This window comes from Lissotriton helveticus, chromosome 6 (assembly GCF_964261635.1).
Source record: "Lissotriton helveticus chromosome 6, aLisHel1.1, whole genome shotgun sequence".
Taxonomy (NCBI): Eukaryota; Metazoa; Chordata; class Amphibia; order Caudata; family Salamandridae; genus Lissotriton; species Lissotriton helveticus.
In genome coordinates, this window is record NC_136067.1 from 1,105,440,227 (window position 1) to 1,105,466,713 (window position 26,487).

General features: G+C 43.1%; 1 protein-coding gene across 1 annotated transcript in view; it reads left to right on the top strand.

The window, feature by feature from the left end:
• ACOXL (acyl-CoA oxidase like) overlaps nucleotides 1-26,487 on the top strand; it is a 969,051-nt gene that overhangs the window by 835,314 nt on the left and 107,250 nt on the right. The window contains exon 17 of the mRNA XM_078648763.1: nucleotides 6,629-6,699. Coding sequence (XP_078504889.1) covers nucleotides 6,629-6,699 — 71 coding nt within the window. The remainder of the gene's footprint in view (nucleotides 1-6,628; nucleotides 6,700-26,487) is intronic.

Sequence of the window (26,487 nt, forward strand, 5' to 3'; positions counted from 1 at the left end):
GCATTGCTCTTTTCTGTTCTTTGTGCACTTTAGTGGCTTCAAAGAAGATATTTAGGCGGTCGACCCAATCCTTCCATTTAGGCGCCAGGGATGACGGGGATCCTTCGACTATGAAGGGCTCAATGGGGGGAATTTGCGACATGTCTTGCGTACACGCACCCTACACCGTCGGTCCGGCATGCTGCCAGGTAAACTGCCTTCCTGTCCTAGGATGGATGATGTGCCCGCAGCGCTGTAGCCGATGACGCCCTGAGCGAGCGCTGCACCTCACTGTGCCTGAGGTATCAATGGCAATTGTGGGGTAATGGCAGTTTTGAATGAGGAGCTCTTGTTCTACGGTACTGTATGCTGGTGTTGGGGTGTATTCCTTCAGTGTCGCCTTCCCCGGGTGCTGCTGTTGGGTGTGGCTTGCTGCACTCGCTTCTGGGCAGAGCACAGTGTGGTGCAGTTCTTCCCCCACGTGGCTCCCGGGCTCTCCTCCCGATGCGTGAGGAATTGCAAGCCGGAAGTGGGCGGGCCGATTTGCGGCCCGATCCAGGCCTCCACTTTAATGCTACTGGGTGCGCGGCGGTGAATGCCGTCTCCACGTGCGTTGTCGCGCTGCCGATTCGTGCGCTGTCCCACCCGCACTTGGACGACTCTTGGCCGGGTGAGGAGAGGCGGGGACACGTGGCATGGCAGAGCACCACGCGGGGCGCAGGAGCGTCGTTAGGGGCAGGCACGGGAGTCGCGCTTGTGACCAGTGGTTCCCGCTCGCAGCGGCCTCACCTCGGGGCCACACCGGGCCATCGCACAGGGGTATCACGCTCCCGGAGCAGGAGGCAACACGCCGGGGCCGCAACAGGCACCAGCCGAAGGGCACGAGCACCACGAGCTGCACAGCGCACTTGCGGCGCCACCGCACGAAGGTACGCCCACCCTCGTTGCCAGTGTTGTGTCCCACACTTGGGTAGTGCGGACACTATGAAGTGGACGTGACGGTCAGGGGCTGGGGGCTTAGCACATTAATGATCACAGGAGCCTTGGATGAGGTGTAACTGCAAGTAGCTGTCTCCGTCGCCAACAGGCCGACGTGGACGTGCTCCTGCCCTTTTATTAACTGGCCAGTGCGTGTATCCTACGTCACGACGTAGTCACGCCATCATATATCGCGACATTACAGTCGTGGCTTAACGGCTGGAGCGGCCAACTTTGATGCTGGGGAATCAGGTTTGAGTCTCGGCATGGACGCTCAAACATCCTGTGATTCTGGGCAAATCACTTCATCTCCCCGTGCCTAAAAATTAACGTGTCCGTCTGTAATGCAACTGGTGCTTGTGTAAACCTTCGGGTGGAGTTCGCACTATGCAATGCATTGAAAAGTGGTTGGATCCGCTTGCAAAGTGGAAGCTGTCCGAACGGGGCCGCTGTCACTGTGTACATTTGAGCTGGGTTATCAGGGGCAGGGAGAGCAGTGACTGCTTTGCAACCCAGTCCTTAGTACATCGGACCCATTGCCTCCGTATTTCCTACCAGGAATGTGAAACGGCAACACCCACTCATTCTTCTCAGTGCAAGGCTCTGCCATGTGAAACCCTTCTGAAATCTTATGGGCATTACAGAATATTCTGGTGGAGCGTTCCGTTTTATTTGTTGACAGCAGGTTATACACCAGTCATGTATTGCAAACAATTTGTTTCCATCTCATGCCGTGATCATGGTGATGATGTAGTCCAGTCATAGACTACCTCCCTTTTGGGACCATTTGCTCCTTACCAAAGGGCGTCCATTTGTTTTCAAGAAAAGATACTACCGGGCAGTCACTTGGATCGGAGTTCTATGCATGGAAAAGGTGCAGTGTGGCTGCCTGTATTGCATCCGCAGAATGGTGAACTTAGTTTACAGTGCACACTGTGACATTGTGCATATGCACGGTTTTTAATTTAGCAGTGCAGCGCAGCGGTTGGATACTCTTGAGCTGTATGTGTTGAACGACGGGCAATAAATGCAAATAAAGGAAAGGCGTCTAAAACATTACTCCCTTAAGTAAACACGGACTCTTGAGCGAAAGGCACGTTCTTCGACCAACGCGTTGTGATAGTGCAAAAGTGCTCTGCCCCTGGTCTGAAACTGAAAACTGTATCCCACTGTTCTCGGTCGCCTTATGCATTCAAGTCTTGGCTCTGTGATATTATTGTTTTTGTAGAATGCTCTGTGAGCTCTGTTATAACCTACCTCGTCCGTCTCCCTCGTCACAGTAACCATGGAGCACCCAGTGATCCGGACACAGCATTCACCCAATCAAAAAGGTCCTCACCCAAGATGGTCGCCCGGCAGGAAGTATGAGAGAAAAACTTCCTAGGCAATAATAGCAAATCAATACTAGTGCAAATATATAGTACAGGGAAAAGTAGACAAGACAATCATGTAGAAAAATGTTGTGTATTTAATTATAAAAAAACAAAGTTAAAAACAACAATAATTATACATTTCACAATTAGATTCACTCATTTCATTGTCATTCGATAAAATATACAAATGTATCAAGGTGGCAATCTTTATCACTAATGTCTATCCGACGCGCGTTTCGGCGTAATAAAATGCCTTCTTCAGGAACAAGCCACTGATTTTACCTGAGGAACATAATAAAGAACATTCAGACTCAATAAATATTTGACGTTTCTTTTTTTTTAAAAAAAGTCATACAATAACATCAGTACAAGTAATCTCATTCAAAATACAAGAAAATATCAACATAAAATTATCAAAAACAATACTAGCTACCATTTTTTCAAAAAAGTGTTTTTAAACAGAATGATCCAAAAAACATTATTCCAAGTACATACCCAATTCCCTGAATTGATATAATCACATGTCCCAGACAACTCAGGACATTATTACCTGCAAATAATAGTACATACGTCTAAGTGCTCATAACAAGTCGAAGTAAGAGAAAGGAGAGAAAGAAGACTATAATATAGTCAGATGGTTAAAATGAAAACCCCATTTGATAGTTGGTGTTCAAAAATCATGCATAAAGGGACAACACACTTACTTCATATATGAAGTTAAATCGCAGTAGTGTGTTGGTCGCTTATAAAGATTAGAGGACAGACGTTAAGATAGGTCCTTCTACTCCTGGTGAATAATCTGTAATATAGATAACAATATACGAATTCATATACGATTAAGGTCGTATACATTAATAATGCGATTTGAACATTCTTATAAAGTGAGTTCAATAAAGTAAATAGACACTTACATTGGTATACTGATAAGGCGAAACAATATGAAGGGTATTCTGTATAAAACCACGAAAGCTAAAAACTAGTAATAATGGGATCACAACAATCCCAAAACAAAGGACCCATGACTAGAGAAAACATATATATCTTGTAAGGTTCTGTTACAAAATTTTTAAAGATATCCCTAAGGGACCCATAACAGACTCCAAAGTAATTACCTCTTAGACTGAGTCCATTAGATGATTGTAAGTGACGCTAGAGGACCCTCCTGAATAGACAAGGCTTCAAAGTCTATTCTTGTAAATATAAAAACAATGGTGACGAAACGGAACAACTAATAAGGAAAATAGAAAACAGAACGAAAATCAGAAGGGAGTATGAATAAATGTGCTCGAAATTACATAATGAATAATGCACAAAGAAAGTGCGCTAGTTTCTAAATTCAACAAGTGAATTACTTGATAGATAAGATTAACAGAGCAGACGATATTCTGCTGTAGCGTTTCTTTGTAAAATTGGTGCATCAGAGAACGGTACGTCTAAAAATAACCAAATAAATGGTATTAATAACTCGGGGGTTGCTCTAAAAAATACTTGAAATCTATAAATTGTTGAGCTGGCAAAAAACATACCTGATATACTCCGTCGTAGTGACCAAGAGATTGGGGCACAACGGGCCTCCTAGGTGTAGCGTGTTGTGAAAAAACGCCGAGTTTAAATCTACGAGGATTCAGTCATGTGACTCCCTCATGGGCGTACCTGAATCGTAACAACGAAACGAACGTGATGACGTTACTGTCCCTACTTTATTGAGCGCGTATGCCATTGATATAAGGTCAAACAGCGAAGACAGACTACAACAAAAGAAAGACTCATTTTTAAATAGAACTTTATTAAAAAGAGGAGATATATTATTACGAGCCTAAAAATAAAGGCGTAAAACGAAATAAGGTTGAGACTAAAACTATACTTGACATAACAGAACTACAAATGTCAGAAAAAGGGGATGACTGCTGTGTCTTAGATCTGTGCAGCTAGTGTGTCAAATATCTAAATTTGATCGACGAAGACACCCTACAGCAGAGAAATTCTGTTATTCAATTAAACTTTGTAGAAAATGATAAGGGGAAAACTAACATGAACCTAAGAATAAGTGCCTCAACAGGGAGAAATCAAATATAAAACTATAATAACGAAATAAATACCGGGTTAGAACAATGTTAATTAATATAGTAGTGTCGAGACCTATCTAGACACCATGAATGGCTATGGTGCCAGAATAATCACAACAATCTAGCATCGCCTTATGCATTCAATTCTTGGCTCTGTGATATTAGTGTTTTTGTAGAACGCTCTGTGAGATCTGTTATTACCTACCTCGTCCGTCTCCCTCGTCACAGTAACCATGGAGCACCCAGTGATCCAGACACAGCATTCACCCAATCAAAAAGGTCCTCACCCAAGATTGGAGGATGGAGGACACATTCGCGAAGCACCAGGAGCACATGTTTGTGTTTGTTTTTCAGTCAAAGGACAGAGACCACGGTCAGAACTGCCATTTCAGGAGAACTTAAGAAAATGACATTTCTTGTTTGAACCCTAAAAAGAGGTCAGAACAGCCCCTAGATCACTTCCTCCTTCCCTCAAAGAGCCAATGGTCAATGAGATAAGGAAGGAGATTATTGGGTGGAGCATTAATGAGTGTACACTGACCTTCCATGTCCCAACACTTCTCCATGTTTCCCACTTTGACGTTCTCTTCCTCTGGAGATACAATTACAAACCAGTTCGCGGGAAGCAGGGTTGCTGGGAAGTTATTATGCCTGTGCGGAGGCCAAGCAAATGACACACATTTATGATCTACTGATTAGTATGTGATAAATCCCAGGCACATGATGACAATCGCTGTCAGATTATTTCCATACCTGGCTTTTGGTGGACATTATTAGCAACCAGTAGCCAATCCTTGTATAAGTTGCCACCTCTATCTTCTACTTGGCACCCTAAGCATACAGTGGTCATCAGTGACGTCTGGTAGACATCTGGGTGTCTCTGGCATATTGTGCCCATCCCAACTTTCTAATATGGATGCCATGGCATATGGCAACCATCACTGGACTGGGATCTGGAGGTCATCTTTAGCATCTGGTGACCACTCCTGGAGGCAGTTCCCCACCCCTGGCTTCAGTTGAGCATCTCTTCCATGGGATGATCCTCAAGGACATGCAGAGTCCATCCCTGGAATCTGGGCCCACCTCTGGCATCCACGGTCCACATCTGGCATATTATGGCAGATCTCTGTGTTCTAAATGACCTTGAGAATTGCTCTAAAATATGGTTTGTGTGTGGTTCTACCTTTCCTTCCTGTTGACGGTTTTTAAAGACTGCAGTACCTGCATTTAGAAATAGTTCAGTTGGTTGGATTATGAATCATGTGCCCCTCTCAGGAAAGAGACCCAAGCCCACCTTGTATGAAATGAGGGATGATTGAAGGATTTCCATTCAGCCAAAATGACCTTTACAGCTGTCGCGAGGAGGAGATTCAGTAGAGCCATGTCTATGTGACGAAGTTTGAGCTTAGTCTTCGAAGCCCAGGGCCAAGAATCATGGTGGGAAAACCCTACAGTATCAGGGTGTTAGAAATAGCTGATAAATGAATCTGAATTTGATCCCAATATTGAGTAAGGAGAGGGCACTGGAAAAACGTGTTGTTGAGAACCAACCCCACCTTGCGATTCCATCAAGTATTATTTTCTCGTAGGTTAAGTTTATGCAATTTATCCGGGGTCCAATGTAGGAGGTTCATAGGTTCAATCTAACCAGCCGAAGCACCTCCAGTTTTCCACCGCTGTCTGGCACTCTCTAGACAAGTTCAATAGTCTGGACATAAGCATGGGCACTTCTCTCCAGCACATTCAGGACCTTAGGCAAATCACCACCTATGGACTGGATTCTCCCTCTACCCTTTCCTCTTTCTCTCCTTTGTTTTGCCCAATCCCCACTTCCCCGATGCTATTAGTTGTACCTTGCATATTGTTTTGTATTGCAGATGTACCCAATACATAAGATATACTGTTTCTTGGTCTGTTATCTTAGGGAAACTTAACTTCCCAAAGGGTGATTATTCACTGAGGCAATATATATATCCTCGATGTAGGTGGATCTATATTGTATACCCTAAAACTGTTTGCTAACTCTCATGATGATCACTGCATATTTTCCTTCTATGACTTGTGTATTGTGGTATTTTTTCTTTCTATTCCTTGCAAGGGCAATGTAACATTTGAATGGCTGTTTAATGCTTTTAAATGCCAATAAAATATTTGGAAATAAAAAACAAAATGTTAGTGCATACACTATACTGTAAAGAGATTTGATTAACCCTTTTGATGTAATTGTTTCAGTGACATTAGAACAGTTCGCCTTGGCTGTGGAGAATTGTCCTGTGCCAGAGGATCAGGCTTTATTAATGGAGGTATGTCAGAAATATGTATTTAATTGCTGCTGAGATCATTGTTTTAATTGCTCAAGTGACAGCTGTATACTGTGGGCAAGAGTACTTTCAACATATTTTTCGCCTGACAACACATGATTATATTTGTCTGCAGTGTGTGGGAGGAATCCTGTCCCTTGAGCAGTTTACAGTGTGTGCGAGAGTGACAGGAAAGTGGGTGTTGAGTTCTGCTTTGAAATATATTTGACTCGCACCTGTTAGTTTCTTTTAATTCCTTCTTTCGGTGACTGCTTTTTAAAGCTGGTTTGTGTGGGTTTAGATTTTTTTTTATGCCCTTAACGTTTTTAAATTAAGATCAGGTTTCCTGACCACATATTTCTTCGTTCAGAGTTTCCTTATTCTGAAGGAACTATGGTGTATTACATACTGACACGTTTATGTAGCATCTTTATTTTCTTCTACAATTAAAGTGTATTTGTTGAGCTAGAAAAATGAATGCCCATTTTTCTTAGGCTAATGAAAAACAGATTCTGTCAGAGACTAAAAGTGAAATACTGTTTACTTCACTGTGTAGATTTTGTTTAGTTACTGATACCGTCTAATAATGCATCGTCTGATATTAAGCATATATAAGTAATGCAATGCACCATTACATGACACTTAACATTAAGTGACTGCAGGTCTGAAGGCTGGTGAAAAGAAGAGATCATTGTGCCTAGGGAAATTGTACATAAACAACTCCACCTATGAGGTGTAGGAGTTAAAAATGAGCTTGTCACGAGAACCTCGCAAATGTTTCATACGCGCTATACCCACAGCCATGAGTAATTAGTATTATTTTGCAATGTCTGTTTATTAATTTGTCAAGCATCTTGATCTCAGTTGTTTTCAGTTGCATCTGGGAATCGAGTAAGGGGATTATTAAAAGCTTGACGTACCCGAGACACCTGCCAAACATTTGTGGATGTCCTGTCCGCCCAATATATTGTGTATACCTAGCTATATACTCTCAATAGGAACACCTATCAATTTTCGGCAGATATCCTACATATGTCATACTCTGAATAAGTAGTGTGCCAGGATATGGACATCCTAACACTCTGGGTCAGCAGGCAGGAGAGAAATAGAAAGAGTAATGCCAAATGGAAAGAAGGTGCATGTCTACAAGGCACATACGGTAGGATGTTTGGCCAGATTTCCAATAGAGAGTCAACGAAAGGCAGGCCGAGATGTGACCAGGTCAGTATAAGTAGCCTTCTGGGAAAGCATGCAATCAGTAATACAGAAGGTTGATTGCCTAGTCACTACACAGAAGTTACAACAAGGTGAGACAGATAAGGTTGCATGTTATATCAATAAGTCAATAGATCGGTTAATCAAACAAAAGTGGTCATGTTTAGAGATGCTGGAACAAGAACAGCTACTCAACGTAAGTGTAATTGAGAAGTTTGCATGTATCTCGTGATTTTTTTGGAGGCAAGATGGCAGATGCGTGCGCATCCGAGTGAGCAGCAGAACCGTGCTTGCTGTAAGGCGCTCTCACCTGTAGCTGTTGTCGGGCGCTCGCTCTCCTTTCTCGGACACTGACAGAAGTGCTTGAGTGCTCTGGGCGGATCTTTCATCTCAAGTTTCACGAGCATGCGGCAGGATTTTCTTCACAAATATCGCCGGTACTTGCAAATTGCTTGGCGTTCGGCGGCCGGTACCTCGGGGCAGTCTTTGAGGCGGAGTCAGCTGGGCGCTGGACGACTGCTGTGCTGGGCTCAGGACTCCTCGAAACCAGGTGTTACTGGCAGACAGTCCAAAGGCGAAGGAGCGCTGGGGAGTCGGTCACGGATTCCCTCGGCGAAACCAGGTGTTACTGACGGGCAGTCCAAAGTCGAAGGAGCGCTGGGGAGACGGTCACGGAGACGAGGACCGGTGATGGGTCCCAAACCAAAAACACGGGCAGTGACTGCTGCAGCAACTATTACCGGTAAGCCGGGTAATCCTGGAACTGCCTTAAAAGTTGTAAATATCGATTTAGAATCCGTGCAGGAGGACAGTACTCTGACTATTCCGGCTACTCCTCTCAAGCTGCCCGAAACCGATCCATTGCATGCTGGGACCTGTAGTGGTACTGCTCCTAAAAAAATACCTGGCATGTTTAAAAAGGGAAATAAGTCATTGAATAAGGAGAAGGAGAAGACTACTGGCGACCAACTGGGCGATTCTGAATCTCAGCCGATAAACTCTGGAGATAATCTTGCCGGGGCCGTCAGTGGCAGCGCGAATATGGAGGCGTTGGCTCCTCCTTCTGGCTCTGGCATTGTTTCACAGACTGCTACCATCCAAACCGCAAGCATTGCTAGCAAGGGCACAGCTACTCTCTTTGTTCAGGGATCATACCCTCAAGGCGTGACTTCGGATGTTATTATTGCTGGCAGCACTATTCACACTAACTCTCAGGAGGAGGCTGATATTATCGGGGACACGCAATCAGTTGACTCGGCAGGGAATTTTTACTCAATGTTGGATTTATCTACTGCATTGGAGCTGGAGAGTTTGGACGGGGAGTGGAGAGATGACGTTAGCACCTCTAGCTTAACTGGTGGGGCTCAAGAAAGATCCAGCTCTTCCATTGAAGAGGGAGCAGATAATGGCGACTCTCCTTCTGCTCGAATGGAGTGGGGGGCTGAGGAGAACACGGTTCTTAGGGGGACAGGTAGCGGGATCTCCCCCTCAGAACTTGAAGCTGACAAGAATTTGGGCTCTCCTGCTCTCATTACCTCTGCTGAGAACATTCCTCCAGACTTGGCTGATTCGTCTCAGAGTTCTCAGACATCCGGGACTACCCTGGATATGCTGTATCAAGTGATGGTGCAGCACCGGGAAGAAACCAGAGCTGAGAATTTGCGTACGCAAGCAGCAGTACGCAAACTTCAAAACAATCTAAGGCGAGTAGTAAAAACTTGCAATGAAACATCCGCTAGAGTGCAGGAGGCTGAGGGGAGGATTTCTGCTATTGAAGATGTCTTGACTCAGCAAGGCTCTCAGCTTTCCACTCTTGCTAACTTAAAGGAGGACTTCAATTGGAAGCTGGTGGACTTAGAGAACAGGTCTAGGCGCAATAATTTGCGCGTTTTGGGTATTTCCGAAGGAAGTGAGGGATCCAATGTCAGGCAGTTTATTATTGAGCTCTTTACTGAAGCTTTCCCGGAGTTAACCCAGTGGCAGTGGGGCCGGGAGCTTCTGAGAGCTCACAGATTCCCTTTACAACGCAATAAGAACTCTAGCGGTGCCTCTAACAACCAACCAAGAGCCATTCTGATCTCTCTGAACACCTTTCTGGCACGTGAAGTATTGTACGATCTAGCTCGGCCAGATCGTATACGAAGGGGAAAGGGTCTGGATTTCTTTGTTCGTCCTGACTATTGTCATTTTACTGTCATTTTCAACAACGTTGGCAGTTTCGCCAACTTATTCCTTCATTTCAGGCAAAGGGAGCCCAAGCCTTCCTTCTTAATCCCTCGAAACTTAAGGTTATATTTAAGGAAAGAACCCATTTTCTAACTTCGGAGAGCGCAGCAAAGGATCTATTATCCAAAATGTGATGTCTCAAACTTATTCTGTCTTTTTTTGATTGCAAGGCTGAACCATTGGGGGTTTATTGTGTTTACTGACCTGCTTGGACTTATAATCTTTGGTTCTCCAGTGGCTAGGCCTTTCTTTCTTTCTATAAATTAATTCTTTTTTGGATGACTGTTTAGCAGATGGGAGTGCGCAGCGAGACGCATTATGCTTCTCAGACCATCTTTACTAGGGACTGCTCAGTCCCTTTGCCTTCTTTGGGTGGGGTTGGTGTTGGGGGTGGGAGGGGGGTTAGGGGGAGGGGGTGTGGTGGTGGGGCAAGCAAGTACAGGTTTATTGCAAGTAATTGGCATTGTAAGATAGCTGGAGAAGACATGTTTGTTTGTTATTATCAGACAGGTTTAAAGCGGGGGCTGCTAACTAAAAGTGAGACATATAAGAAGTGGGGAAAACAAAAAATGCACACAAAAAAAAAAGAATTGTAAATGGCTAAATTAAGGATATGTTCTCGGAACATCTGTGGCTTGAATAACAAGCAAAAAAGGGGTATGTGTGCTCAAATCATTTATGGTATGAAGATAGATGTTTTGTGTTTGCAAGAAACACACCTGATCTGGAATAATAGAAAATGGTTTAATGATCTGGGTATGCATCTCCTGGGATGCACGAGTCAAGGTACTACTACGAGGGGAGTGGCAGTGCTTATTAGGAAAGGGCTAGGGTCTTGCAATCGTATTAAAACTGATCAGTATGGAAGATGGGTCATAATAGAACTCTCTATAGATGGTAAACGGTTAACTATTTGTTCAATGTATGGCCCAAATTCCGATGATCCTGATCTTTTAAATTTTCGAAGTATAGAGTTAGCTGGATGGCCCACTCCATTAGTACTGTGTGGGGACTTCAATATTCATATTGATAGAGATTTTGATATAAATTCAGAGACTCCCTATTCTGGGCTTAAGAAGAAGATTTACAAGTCACTAAGAGGCTTAGCTATAGAGTTTGGCCTATCGGATGTGGGTTTTGTTAAAAGAGATATGTCACCTGGGTATACGTTCTATTCAGCCCCACATCAGAAAATGGTTTGTCTAGATTATTTTTTTATTTCTTCGACACTTTTAAAAAAAATCACCTATGAGATATTCCCGAGAATAATCTCAGACCATAATCCTATATTAATAGAGATCAAGCAAGGATCTGGCCGATCCCCGATTATAACTTCCTGGACATTCGAACGCAAACTTTTGGCAGACTCATTGTATATCGAACACATGTCTAAATGGATTAAAGAATTTTTTGATATCAATCGAGGTACAGCTACTACTCAAATGGTTTGGGATTCGTTTAAGGCCGCGGTCCGGGGAGAGACTCTATTATACTCTATTAATAAACAAAGGTCCTCTCTGGTTAAACTCGCTACTTACTATAAGGCAGTACAAGAATGGGAGGCTAAATTAGTTTCAGCTATCACTGCAGCTCAAGACACTGAGCATATCAAATCAAGACTGGCTATACATAAGTCTAGGCTGCATGAAGTCTTTGCGAGGAAACTGGCTGAGCAGGCTACAGTGTTTCGCTCCCAAGTTCATGAAGTGGGGGAAATGACAGGACGGATCTTGGCCAAGAGGCTCAGGCAGCAGGAAGTATTTAATACCGTGAATGAGATTCAGGATGACTCGGGACTAATTTATAGTCAACCTGAAGAAATCCTGGAGGTCTTTCGCTCATTTTATAGTAAACTTTATACGGAGGAAAATCTATTGTATTCATCGGAGTCCCTGCTAAATTTTTGTGGGACTGATAATATCTCTAAGTTAACTGATGTTCAATCTGCAGCACTAGACGCAGAAATTTCATGGGATGAAATAGAGGTGGCCATTCTCTCGCTGGCCACCGGGAAAGCTACAGGGCCAGACGGTATACCCTTAGAGTTTTATAGGGTGTTTAGACATCTCTTGAAACAAGATCTCCTTCAGACTTGTGTAGAGGCTCAAAATGCGGTAGCACCTCCATCATGGAGTCAATCAACAATTATGGCCTTCCTCAAGAAAGGTAAACCCCATCTTCTTCCCTCATCCTTTAGACCGATATCGCTCATTAATGCGGATAGTAAGATCTTTTCGAAGATCTTAGCATCCCGCATATCGGGGGCAATTTCTACAATAGTCTCGCCTCTCCAGCATGGTTTCATCCCATCCCGGGATACCTCGGACCATGTTAGGCGCGTAATCACCTTAATGGACCGGGCCGAAGTGATGAGATGCGATCTTGGCATTACCCTGTTGGATGCCGAGAAGGCATTCGACAGGGTAGCCTGGTCATATCTGTGGGAGATGCTAGCAATGAAAGGGTTTGGCCCACAGATAATTTTAGCTTTAAAGTCTCTTTATTTGACACCCACATCTTGTATAAAAATCGGTTCCAAAAAATCTGGCCTTTTTTTCCATTTCCAGAGGTACCCGTCAGGGTTGTCCTTCTTCCTCACTTTTATTTGCCCTTTATATAGATATATTTTTAAACAAACTGAACTCAGCATCGGAAATACCACCTGTTTCTGTTGCCAATACCAATTATAGAGCGCTCGCTTACGCCGATGATATAATAGTGCTTACAACTAGTATCCAGAAAGCTCTCCCAGTGATAGAGGACTTGGCCACTCACTTCGGGGCTTTCCCTGGCTATAAGTTGAATATAGCGAAAACTCAAAAATTATTTATAGGTCAGACTCCTCCCCCGTCGATTCCGCTAGTACCGGTAGCAACATATCTGGGTATCAAAATTACATCCCCTGTATCAGATATCCCAGCCATAAATTTTAACCTGGTTTTTCAAAAGGCAAATACTACACTTGAACGGATTGATCATTTTCATTTATCCTTATTTGGCCGGAATAATGTACTAAAAATTATTATACTTCCCAAATTTCTTTATATGTTTCGATCTATCCCTCATGAGTTTCCCTTGGTCTTGTTTAAGCAATTGGAAAGAATGACAACTAGGTTTCTTTGGAACTACAAAAAACATCGTAGATCATTTAAAAAGATGATTCTACCAAAATCTAGGGGGGGTGGGGAATTCCATATTTTTTGTACTACTATGTCGCGTCTGTTTTACAGTTATCTCTCCTTTGATTATTGGGGAAAAAGCAAGGATTCTTCAGAGTCATTCACCTTCAATATATGAACTTATAATGGGAGAAGAGTGTCGAGGCTGCTTCCTCAAAAATACAGAACCAAGCTACTACAAAAAAACAAAATTTAAGACGCTGAAAGCATCCTTTGGGGTATGGAAGATAGTTAGGCATCAACTGGGAATTATGAAACTTTTGATCTATTCACCCCTCTCTGCCTTTAAAATATTTCCACCTGTGTTTCAGGATTCGGTTATGTCTCGATGGCGAAATAAAGGAATCTATTGTGTGAACGATCTATGGCATCATGGTCGGTTACTTACCTTCTCGGAATTAACAGATAGATATAATCTTTCGACTCAGGACTATTTTAAATATTTACAGATCCATAGTTTCTTCAATTCTTTGTCATCATTGGAAGTTTCTGGCATTGTCAGGATCCCACTTATTGACAATCTGTTTATTAAAAAACGGATCGGTCATTATTATAGAGTTCCTTTGGCTACATGTCCAGATGATTTAGCTGCTTATGCAGCAAGATGGGCCGAGAGGCTAGGTACTGAAACTATCCGCCTAGAAGAATCAATCGCTTTGGCTAATACCGTCTTGATTACTGGCAGATCGCGCACTCAGCACTACATGGCCCTATATGATTTATATTATACGCCCTTGAAAATTTCTAAATGGGGCGCGACGGTTGGCATAGCATGTAATAGGTGTGGCTGTCAGGCCGCAGACTCGATACATATGTTTTTTGCTTGTCCTCTGTTAGCTCCCTTTTTAGAGGCAATTCAGACATTCTTGATTACAGTGTTGGGGTTTTCACTTACTCTAACGGGGGAACTTGTTTTATTTGGTGTAAGTTCGGATACGTTACCAGAGGGAAAACAAGCTCTCTTATTTATATCTATGGCCATAACTAGGGTCTCTATTACGCAAGAGTGGATCAGCCCTTCTCCTCCTTCATTTGAAGCTTGGAGAGCACGTCTTTTAGCCTCTTATAATATAGAGGAAGCTATATATAGAACAAAAGGTAGAAGGAAAAGATCCTTTGGAATGAAAATCTGGGACCCGGTTCGGCAATGGATTCAGGGGGAGTTGGCTTAATTATTTTAATTTGTCACAGTATATATTCTACGATGTTTTTTTTGGAATGTGTCTTTTTGTTCCCCTGTATTTGTTGTTTTGCTGCTAAATCTTATTTTTTTGTATATTTGTTGTACTAGCTATGTTGCAGTAATCTTGTACGGCTTGCAATAAAAGTACAAAATGATAATAAAAACATTAAAAAAAAGAGAAGTATGCATGTATGGTTGTGCTTTATTTGAATACTCTTGGGTCTAAAACATTGTCCCCGTGCAAATACAAGACCTTATATCCACCCATGGTGAATGCATGCCTGACTTTGCCCCATGTGACAAAACAGCCCTTCATTTTTGGCAAGATGGTGCCAACCACAGTGCTGTGCCATGGAGGCAGACATATTCCTTCTCACTTCTTCTATCAACAACATTGGCTACACGAAAAGGAATGCTTAACTGTGATTGTGCTGTCAGTCCAACTGCCAGTCATCGTCCTGTAGAAGGCAACCATAGGATTTCTCCAAATATGACGCCCAACTTCTGTTTGGTAGTGACACTATGCTGTGTGCAACAACCGGTAAGGCAGCCCTCTCATCTGAAGGTGTATACATAATCACATGTAGCTGGAGTATTTGGCCCCCAATGTGAGAAAGCAGGTTACAACTCGATAAAAACTACAAGGAAATGGCAGTAGCAAAGGGTTTGGTGTGAATCTTGGTGTGCTGCAGAAGGTCTACAGACCATGAGGTGATGAAGGGAAAGATTCAAAGGTGTCAACTGTGTGCGCAAAAGAAATTGTCATTTCTGGATGGGACTGGGCATTTTTATGAAGAGTTTTGAATGCAGTTCCCCTCCTTACCAAATGCACAGCGGACCCGAAGATGTTAGCCAACTACCAGCTTATCTCCCTAATACCAATCTGGAAAAAGTCATAGAAAATATGATAAACAAACACCTAGCCAGCCACTCCAACAGCCATCTCAATGACACCACTTGATTTGGATTCAGGATCAACCACAGTACAGAGCCAACCCTTATTGCTGCCACGGACGACATCCGATGATCATGAACAGAGGTGACACTACGTCCCTCAAGCACTGCATAAAATCAGCATCCAAGTCCCCGCACTTTGCTTCATTTACTCCTTCCTGACCTGCTGCGCCCTGTCAGTCAGCCTGACCCCTTTCATCTTGGGTTCTGTTAACCTCATCTGCAGAGTTCCACATGGATCATCAGTCAGTTGGACGATATTCAACACCAACATGAAGCCACTTTCCAGCTTCATCTGCGCCCACAAAATCAACATCATCATATCCTATGCTATCGATACCCAGCTCATGCATTCCATATCCAACAAGACCTGGACCAATTTCTCAGCCCGAATGACTAAAGCCGCCAGATGGATGAAAGCCAACTAACTCAAGCTCAACACAAACAAGACTGAAATAGTAATCAATAAAGACACTTTGCTCTGGGATTCCAGCTGCTGGCCTGCTGACCTCAGACTCACACCCCTCCCGGAAACCCACACAAACAACCTCATCTAGTAATAGCAACTTATTCGCCAAGACTGGCCAAGTGATCGATGTCTCCGTCTCCTGTTTCAACATGCTCAAGAGGGTCTTTAAATGGCTCACCACCAACACCCACAAAACTGTCACCCTAACCCTCATCACCAGCAAGCTGGACTACGGCATCACACTTTATATCAGAATCAATGCTCAGCTGATTTGAAGACTTCCGTCCATGCAAAACTCAGCGGCCAGGTTCACCCCTCCCCACACAGAAATCACTGAACACCTCAAAGAGGTCCACTGGCTCCCAATTGACAAATGAGCACTTCTCAGACTCCTCATGCACACATTTAAAGCCATAAACAATATAGGCTGCCCATACCCCAACAACAGCATAAACTTCCACAAACCTACCAGACACCTCTGCCCAGCCGACTCCTACTCGCACACACCGCCCGCATATGTAGAACCAGATCCAGGGGTCTTGCCTTTTCCTACCTCACTCTTAAAACCTGGAATGTCCTTTTCCTGTATACCAGAGCCTCATCAGTACTTGAATTCCCCAAGAAACTGAAGACCAGCTCTTCACCGAGACCTGATATGGGCGTAGCCCATGCAGCTCCTGCTTTCAGAGCCAGGATACTCTCCCTGGTGAGTCATGCACTATACAAATGCACATAACATAACAAAAAGCCAGAACGGGAACTAGCGTTGAGCTCAAAAGAATAGTAGGCAGCGTCAAGTAGTGAATGATTCAGAGAATGGTAGTTCAGAGATGATGGGGATGGCAGAGCGAGTGAATGGTGTACAATAATCAGATGTAGGTTGGGAATTTTGTGCTTTGACATGTGGATAAGGAGACTGGTTTTACTCAAGGAGAATTAAACTTAGTATACAAAGTTATATGAAGAGGAAGGGTTGGTTATATAAGGGGAGTGAGGATGACAGTTAGATCAAGGCTTTTGCACCAGAGTAAGTTAGCAAATAGTAGTTGATGTTGAGGTCATGAGGAATTCACTCCTTGATAGCTCTGGGCCCTTTGTGTTGCGACGAATTTCACAAGGACGGCTAGTGGTTTGGTGAGGAGAATGTCCACTAAAGTATATTTCTTCCGAAAAGGTGTATTGTTGGCCAGCCGCAGTATAGAGCGCTCATGAGGATGCTTAGGAGTTAGGTGGTCGTTTGAAGAAGTGGGCCTGTGGGTGGTGTAGATGGTCTTGTTGAGAATGGCTGATGTTGCCTTCTTTTAGATAAAAGATATTAAGTAAGTATGTTTGGTCTTGGTCTTTCATTTTTTGTCTCATTGTTCTAGATCCAAGTTACAGTAATGGTGATGAAGGTTTGGAGATTGGGATTTGGTAGTCTGTGATGAAGGAGTCCTTGCTGTACATGGATACACCTTGTGTTTCAGAGGAAAAATATAATATCTGGAGAAAAGACAGGTAGTTCAGAACACTGCAGATTTGTTATACGTTTAACAGGCTGGATGGACAGCTTGGAGAATGTAGAATGGTTGTGGGTCAAAAGGGGAGATGAATACAAAACTGTAATGTAAGGACGTGAGTGTAGATTGGGGTGTAGCATATGAGAGGTGGGAAAACTGTGAGCCTGAAAATAGTGGGAGACAAGTAAAATGGTGGAAGTAAGATGCTGTTGCAGGTTTATGACAAGAATCATAACAGGGTGATACAGAGTTTACTGGAGAAGTTGTTACCAAGGGAGGTCATTGGTACACATTTACATTAGGCTCAAGTGGGCTTGTTAGGAGTTTGGGACATTCAAAGGGGAAGAAGACAATAGGCTCAAGTTGGGGCAAGTGTGCAATGGTCTTGCCCCTTAATGCAGGCAACGTTAACATTAGTCCATGTTTAGTCCTTCAGGTGGCTGTTCTACTCTGACGTAGAGGCAGGGAGTGGATGTGTGGCTTAACATTGTCTGTCAATCAAGGTAAGAGGAGGGCTTAATGGGAGCTCATGGCAGAAATCTACGATTTACAATGAGACCTCAACATTTTGATCTCTAATGAACCAAATGGGGATTTTCTAAAATGGAGCCAGAGGTGTCTGGCCCTGACACAGAGCAGCCAAGTGGAGTCTGGGCCACACTACATCTTCGGGAAAAAAATATGTGCCACTGTAAACGTCACCTCCATAATGAAAGCTCTAGGTTACTAGAATATGTAATGGTATCAATCAGTGAGAAATGACTGCTTATTCTGTCCATGACCTGTAAAGTCGAATTGCCATGAGCGCCTGTTCTGCACATACTCCTTACTGGCCAGTGACCTGAGCAATGAGACATTCCACAGCGATGATATTTAGTCCGTCACATGTTGACCAGGCCCGGGCAAAATTTCCTGCCTTTCGCAACTTGTTACGCTAAATTCTGACTTTTCCATCATGTCGCATTGTTTCAAGTCTGTTGTGGTAAAGATGCTATCACAGTACCACACGAACAAAACAAACAAACAGAAAATGAGCAGCCGTTGTTCAGTCTGTTTTGTTAGCACTAAATGCATCATCTCTTCCAAGGTGGATGTAAGGGCATGTTTTTTTCTAAAATGGAGCACTAAATCTTGAGTTTGCAAATGAAACAAATTTCACACACCCCTAATCTTGACCATGGCATCTTCCCTCAACTCCTTTCTCCTTAATCCTTGGTAAACATCACATATTCCATGGCCTATATTTGCATATGAAGCTCCCATTTCAACCTTACCTCTTCTCTCTATTAATCAGGGATTGTCTTATCACCAAATCATAATTCCCATCATCACCTCAGACAGAATCTGCCCCATAGTGGTATTATTGATAGTCCTAGGAGCCCCTACCATCTGTTACAGAATAATACAAATTCATCCTGTCACTATACACCATTTGTATGGTGTCTAGAGGACACCAATGGCCACTTTAAAAACTCATTGCAGCGAAGTTCTCGCAAGGTTGTGGGTTGTGTCCTATGTACATGTAGAAAATACTGCATATTATATTATAAACTCAAAAACATTGATGTCATATATTCTGAAAAGTCTTCTTTACAGAATAACCTTTCCAGAAGTTAAATAATTACATCTACTGTAACTCTATCCACATACTCTTTTTCTATCCCTGTTGAGCAATAATCCACAATTACATCGTAAAACAACTGCAACTTCCTAGAACTTCATTCAAAGTTTTTGCTGGAACTTCACCTGATTTTAACAATGAGACTCTGGTTGTTGCACTTTGGTATGGTTTGCCCATGCCACACTGTTTGGCCATCTCCTTATTCTATGCTGGTCACCAGTAAAGATCACTCACCTTATGCTTACTAGAATAATAATTTAGATGTTCCAGATGTTCTTCTTTTGCCAATTCTTTCAGTTTCATCTCATTCCAATTGGAGCCGTTCCCTCACATTAGACGAATTGGTTCCAGACTAACACACCAAAGGTGATCAGAGGAATGCTTTGAAATAGTCTGACCACTGGCAATCGCTCAGGGTAGCATTCCAACCCCAAGTGATTGACAGTGGTTAGACTATTTATAAGCATTATAGTTCCATTCTACCAAACTGGCTTCACGGCAAACTCAACCATGGACAACATAGTTGCAATATCCTACTTAATTCCCCAAGCCTCCAGCTAGAAGTCGCTCCCTCTCTATGCATGTGTTGTCGACTATTCCACCGCATTCAACTTGGTGGATAGGAATAATGTATGGAGTAAAGTACAGAACTGGGACATTTTGAACAACTTGCTCTGAGCAATAATGTCATTATACACCTCGACTTGGGTGAAGGTCAAGCTATCCCAGATGGTGACAACAAGGAAAATCCCAACGCACAGTGGACTAAAGCAAGGCTGTGTCCTTGCTCCCTTGTTATTCAATCTATATACCATGTCCTTGGCCCTAAAACATGCCAACCTGATCCTGCCAAAAATCGGAGAAGCTCTAAATGCCCTCCTTTAACAAGGTAAGCAAAATGACGGCAAACAAGACAATGACAAAAGTTATTGTCTTTAGGAGGACAACCAAGATATTAAACCAAGACTGGAGCCTGGGCCACCTAAAAATCAAAAGGACAAAAACATACAACTATCTGGGTGTGTGGTTGACTGCAAATGGAGGAACTATATCTCACTTGGGCCACCTAAAAGCAAAGACCAAACTAATTATTAGCAGACTCAGCCAGCTCAACACAATTTTAGAAAACCCCTCTTCAGTTCCAGTACGATGGGTACTCAGTGCTTCCCTCCACCCGCGATCAACGATGGTCACAAAGCTTTCCTGGGGCAACTCTGTAAAATAATGGTTAAACTGCAGCTTAAAGCGTACAAGAGAATTTTTAGGCTGCCCCAGTACACAAGAGGCTGTATGACCAGACTAGAACTCGGCTTGGAGGATCAAATGTGGTCTAACATGGGCGCCTTCCAACAATATTACTATAGGATCATCAAGGCCCCACATAACACACTGAACTCTGTTCTCCGCCACATCTTTGATTTAAAGAAGAGCCCTCGGGCCAACTATTTAAATAAATCATTCGAAAACCTCCAAATAGACTGGTTTGAAATGAACAAATGTCTGCCATTGCACAAAGCTCTTAAAACCATCTTGAAAAGGCATACAAATTCACTGTCCATGCTAACCGATATGGGCAAGCTAAAGAGCACCACCGATAATTGAAGCGGTGCCACATAATATGTTAATAAGCACCCCTTCCTGTTTAGGCCACAACCATACCTTCAGTGTTCTATTGGAAATAAAATCATGGCTGCAAGGTTGATGTGCCTCCAGATCAAATAAATGAATCCAAAATGGCACTCCCTTTCCATGATAGTCAACTGTAGGCTCTGTGGCCATAAAACCGAGTTGTTTAAATATTTATTGTGTTAGGAGCCTGCCATGAGACTATAAATTCTGTCTTCACTATGATGGAGCCATGCCATGCCATGCGGCTACATTTGGCAAATATGTCAGCCTACAGCAAGAAACCCTTGAAGAACTCAATAAGACTCGCTAGGTTCAGTATGGAAAGACAAATCCCATTTCAGCTAAGCCTCGACGCAAGCAATGACCTCTTTTTGCGTAATATGTAATACCTACTTGTTTCATATTAACGGTTTCTACCAATCCTCTTTTTTTACCCATTGCTTTTTAATGTCTTTTATTGCTGAATGTTTTAGCACATGACCAGTCAAATCGTTTTTTGTATGCATTTTAGCCACCAGAAGGCACTTTATTTCTTTGTAAGATACATGCCGCTGCTAACTTTTCAGGCTCTCTTTGGAACATATGCACTTTTGGGTTATCTCAGCTATGGTGGAGTATTGAACTGGTTTGTTCCCAGCCTCAAGCCCCATCTTGAGCTCTAAAAGCAACACTTATAACATGCCCTTTATTGGCTTTTATTGGGCAATTTTACTCTTCTTGAGCATGTTTGTGATAACAGTTTTTATCTATTGTTAATCTGAACTTGACTGTTTATAAGTATTCCTCCCATCAACCTTAAAGTGATTGATGTAACATCCTAAATGGGTCATTCACTCATGGTGCCATAGGATTCAAGGAGCACCTGAAATGAAATGAAATGAAAGGAAATTTATAACGCGCGAACTAAGCCCAAAGGGCATCAAGGCACCTCACTGATGAGGCCTCACAAGGCTGAAACTGTCTGAGGTTGCTTTTGTTCCCTTCTGGAAGGGGTCTTGCTTGGCATGTTGGCATGGACTGTTCCCATGAGGAGCAAGGCCATTACTGATTTGCATAACGCAGACCTAATTCTACAATGGCACAGTGGACAAAAAATTGTGGGTAGCAATGCTACCCCGAGTGATTGTCAGTGGTAAGTGTATTTGCAAGCATTCTTTGGTGATTATTGGTCCCAGACTCAACTCTTCCCTCATGAACAAATAATTCTTAAATGTAATCACATAGACTGATCAATCATCCAAAACACCCTCATAATCATGTTCAACTCATTATTCAATTTCAGTGCTGCAATCTGTAATCAATTCTTTCTTGATCTCTCTTTTTCAGTCACCTGTACAATATGTTCTTCCATCCCAACGGGTCTTTCATCAACATTTGCTTGCTCCTCTCTTAATGATAGAAAATCTACTTCCACATGTTTTGTGTGATTTAGACACTCTATCCCCAATGAAATTAAATGATTCAAATTTGAAAAATGTCTATTCATAAACATATTCAACACATTTTCATCCCAAATAAACACATACACTTTAAAAATTCACACATTATAGCAGACTCACCTATAACCTCAGAAACCTTCACACAGATAATCTTTGAATCATAAAGATTTTACGTAATTGTTGTAGCTCTTGCTCTTGCAATGTCCACCCTGCCTTAATCTGTGACACTGCCTCCAACTTAAATATGGACTTTGTCTTCATTAGAGTGACCTAGCTTAGTAGCTATCACAAAAACAATAATTGACATTTTAATACCACACATTTGCATCATCAGAAAAGATAGTGAAAACAGTGCATGCGGGGGATGGATCTTAGTTTATTGTAGCTCATTCATGTGAAAAAGACACCTTCTATGTTAGCTCCTTTTAAACCTTTAAAGGTTGCCGGGACATCCTCTCCATGGGAAGCCCTCTGCCTTTTTCTCATCTACCAACCATTTAGATTTTACAAAACGTAAATGCCAAACTCGCAGACTTCATCACAGCACAACAAACCCTGCCCAACAAAAAATATTTATTGTGGAGAATTCACCCTAAAATGGGTAATTAGAATTATCCCATACCCTTTTAATAAAGAACATATCAAGTCAACATAATGTAGAACAATGGTCAAAACTTTCCTAATACTCTGAAAGAAAGGCATTGGAGCTGGTAATCTCTTACTGAGTTATGTGGTTTATCACACACCCCTGGAAGATCACTATGGCTAAACTTAGTTCAAAGAGAGTAATGCGTTTTACAATGGTTCCATTTAAGTTACCTATAATAAACATAACTACATTTTACAGAAGCTATGTTGGTAATATTTAACCACAACCAGCAAACAGAGGTACAAAAGAATACCACCAAATAGGGGCAACAGTGGGACAAACAGTCATGTGAAAAATAGGTAAAAAAATGAAAGAGGCAACAGTCAGGAGGAACAAAGACAACAGGACAACAAGATAAATCATGCACACTCACATGGACATCTAATACATGAGTTAATAAAATCCATGGAGGGCAGTTAGATAGTAAACAGCAAGCAGAAAAAGGTCATTGGTACCAGTGGTGAGATGTAGAATGTCAGTGTAGGGTCAGTGAAGAAGGAAAGAACTACCAGGGATTGTCAGAGTGTATCTGCACTAATGTTCTAAAGAAAGTGTAGTGAAAAGGCTGGACCACTGAGAGAGCGAGTAAAAGGGAGGGCCCATGGCAGAAATGAGCGTAAAATAGAACATAGAGGGGATGGCATAGAAATTAGAGGCCTGAGTTTATTCTCACTCATTCGAAATGTCTTTGAAACAGGATCGTTTTGAGCTCCTTTTTAAACGTTGCAAGACTAGGAGTCGCACATAGAGCCGGTGCAAGTGAATTTCTAATACTCCTAGAGTGCAGAGAAAGATTGCTTTATAGACAGCTCTATGGGATGATTTAAGTAAAATAAATTGTGCACTACGTAATCTTTATTTCCCGCCAGATTTTTTTTCAGTTTCTCAGCCACATATAAAGGTGAGACATGTGTAGGGCTATGATGCGATGCAGTTCATCATAAATTGTACTCTTGTTAAAAGAGCAGGTGAGATGTGGTCAGATTTCATGCTTCTAGAAATGTACTATGTAACAGAAATCTAAGGGAGTGAGATTAACTACCGGTAGGCCAAGGAATAGTGAGTTTCCGTAACCCAGTCTAGAGGTTACAAGAGCCTGAACTAAGTTCTTTAGGTCTTGCTCTGAAATAAACTGCCTGATACTGCAAAGGCTTCTAACTGCAGACTCCTCACCCTAGAATATTCAAACATTCTGAGCAGTACCTCTACATGTCGGTAAGTGGCATTGATTGGCTCTGCTTCAGAGTCAAACATGTCGGAAGTGATGCTGTGTTGGTCATATTAGTACCACTGGGCATGCTGACATCATCAGTTCCTTTCTTTGTGTGCCACCAGCGTGGATCTGGAAAGCTACCTTGGCCAATTTTTGGCCAACTTATTTTTAACTTTTCATTGAAATTTCTATTTTTAAGCTTGCAAGTCCATGCACCCGAAAGCTATTTGTGAGCAGGCGCTAAAGCTCCTGGCAACGTGGCAGAAGAAGGCTCCTTTTCGGTACTGATCTCATTCCTGTGAATGTTCTCGAGACCGTTCCAGGAGTCGTTCCCTCGGACGGTCGTCTTCGAGTTCCAAGACCTATTTGTCGAAGTTGGGTATGTCCAAGAAGCACATAAAGAAGTTGTTGAATTGTTCTTTGGCTTCATCTGCTTGACCTCGTGCTTTTAAGTCCAGCTCCCTCATTCCACCTGCGGAGCCAGTGTCTTTGCCCACCCTGCACTTCCCAGAGTTTCCTGGAACCAGGGCAATATCTGCCCAATTTTGTGACACCATGCATGGTATCTTTGGGGTGCCTATTCCCTCTGCTGCACCTTCGGGCCCACATGGAGCCGAGAGGTGGCCCAGTTGGGTTACTACCAGCGGGTTCTCCCCTGATGCCTGCTGCGCCCTCAGGATCCATCCCAATCCAGGACAACAATGCCTTGGGTACCACCACCAACCCTGGTTCCATTCTGTTCAGTGTCTACCACAATGCCGAGCCATTCGTCATTCCCAAAGTCAACCCAGTGCCTGCCCTGGACCTGTCGATGCAGAGTCCGGCGTCACCCTGCGCTCAGCACCCCCTGGACTTTCCTCCTTTACAGTCACCCTATGACCTCCAAGGTGCTGAGGAGGAGGTGTATGGTCCTTTGGAAGAGGACTCTGCTGATCGGGAAAACTGTATGATGAGCTGGGAGATGCCAATTGACTAGACACTTCACCAGATAATGGCATACTTTCCCCTTCAGACCAGGCTTTGGAGGAAGGTGCATCATGTGCCACAGTGATACGCAGGGCTGCATAGTTTCTTGACCTTCAGCTGCCTACTGTTAAGGTCAAGAGAAATGTTTTGACCAAGGTTCTTCAGGCCAGGGCAGGCACCCCAGAATTCAATCAATTTCAATTCAATATTTATTAAGAATTTGGATCTCCAATAGGTCCATATAAGATATACGCACAATTATTACATAAAAGCACATTAAAATACAAACTCAGTTCATTACCATCGTAAGTACAGCAGAATATTAACAAAATTAAAGTCCAATGAAATCTCATCAAAGTTCACTGAAGCACAAAATGTATAACTGTATAACAATGACAACGGCAGACCCCCCAGAACCATTGCAGACCCTTAATGAAGCCCTCACAGACACTCCTGCAGGCCTGGGTTAAACACTGTGCAGGGGTCCTCTGCATGGCATGATTGCCCAACTGCATTGTCCTGTCCGAAGGGACCTAGCCTTCCTTCACCAGCACCCCTTCCTGGGGAGCTTGGTGGCACAGGTCTTCATGGCCAAAATCCACCCAAGCACTTTCCCTACCACATCACCAATAGGGAACCCATGTGCACTGCGTGATAGCCCAATGACGTAGTTGATTAGACATATTAGGAGAATAGGGCTATATTAGACTATCGGATGATGACAAACTGCACATTATATGTTTAATCCTGTAATACATGATTCCTTTGTAACAAAAACGAATACTTATGTATATTTGAGATATAGCTTCTGTATTGAACATACTAATGTTCTTGTTCTTCACCACGTACGTACGTTAAGCCAATACATGATTTGGAAATACCTATGTAATACTATATGTAAAACAATAAAAAATGTGTTAAAAAAAATGATAGCCCTTTGGCTTCGCCCCACCGCATGGGACACAGCCTTCCTTTCCTTGCACCCTTTCCCAGAGAGCCTGGAGGTCCAGGCCTATGCGGACAAAATCGACCCAAGCTTGTTCCCTATCACACCACTAGACAAGAAATCCCAAAGGCTGGATACCTTCAGGAAGCACATCTTTTCTTCCACCAGCCTTTGCATTGCAGGATGTTCAGTTATCTCTGATTGGCATGCCCTTGGATGGGTCCTGCCTGTGTGGCAAGAAGGTCAAAGCAGCACCCAAATGCTTTCACCAGAGTAGTGTCATGGCTCAATCTTAGGGCCTCTTCCTTTTAACCCTACCTCAGTCCTTTCATCCCCACTGCAGCAGCAGAAGGTGCAATTGTGGGTGTCCACAGCACCAGCTCTACCTGGTACAACAGCCTGCCAAGTCCTTTTGGGTGAGGGGCTGCTGAGCCCAAAGAGGACACGGGGACCATACCCAGTGAGCTGCCAAGTACGCTGCACCTGGCCACTGCAACCCCCAAGCCTCATTAGTGTGCTCTCCAACCGGCACACGCACCCTGTGGGCGGCAGGATCAGACATCACCTGTCCCAATGTGCCACCATTACATCGGACGAGTGAGT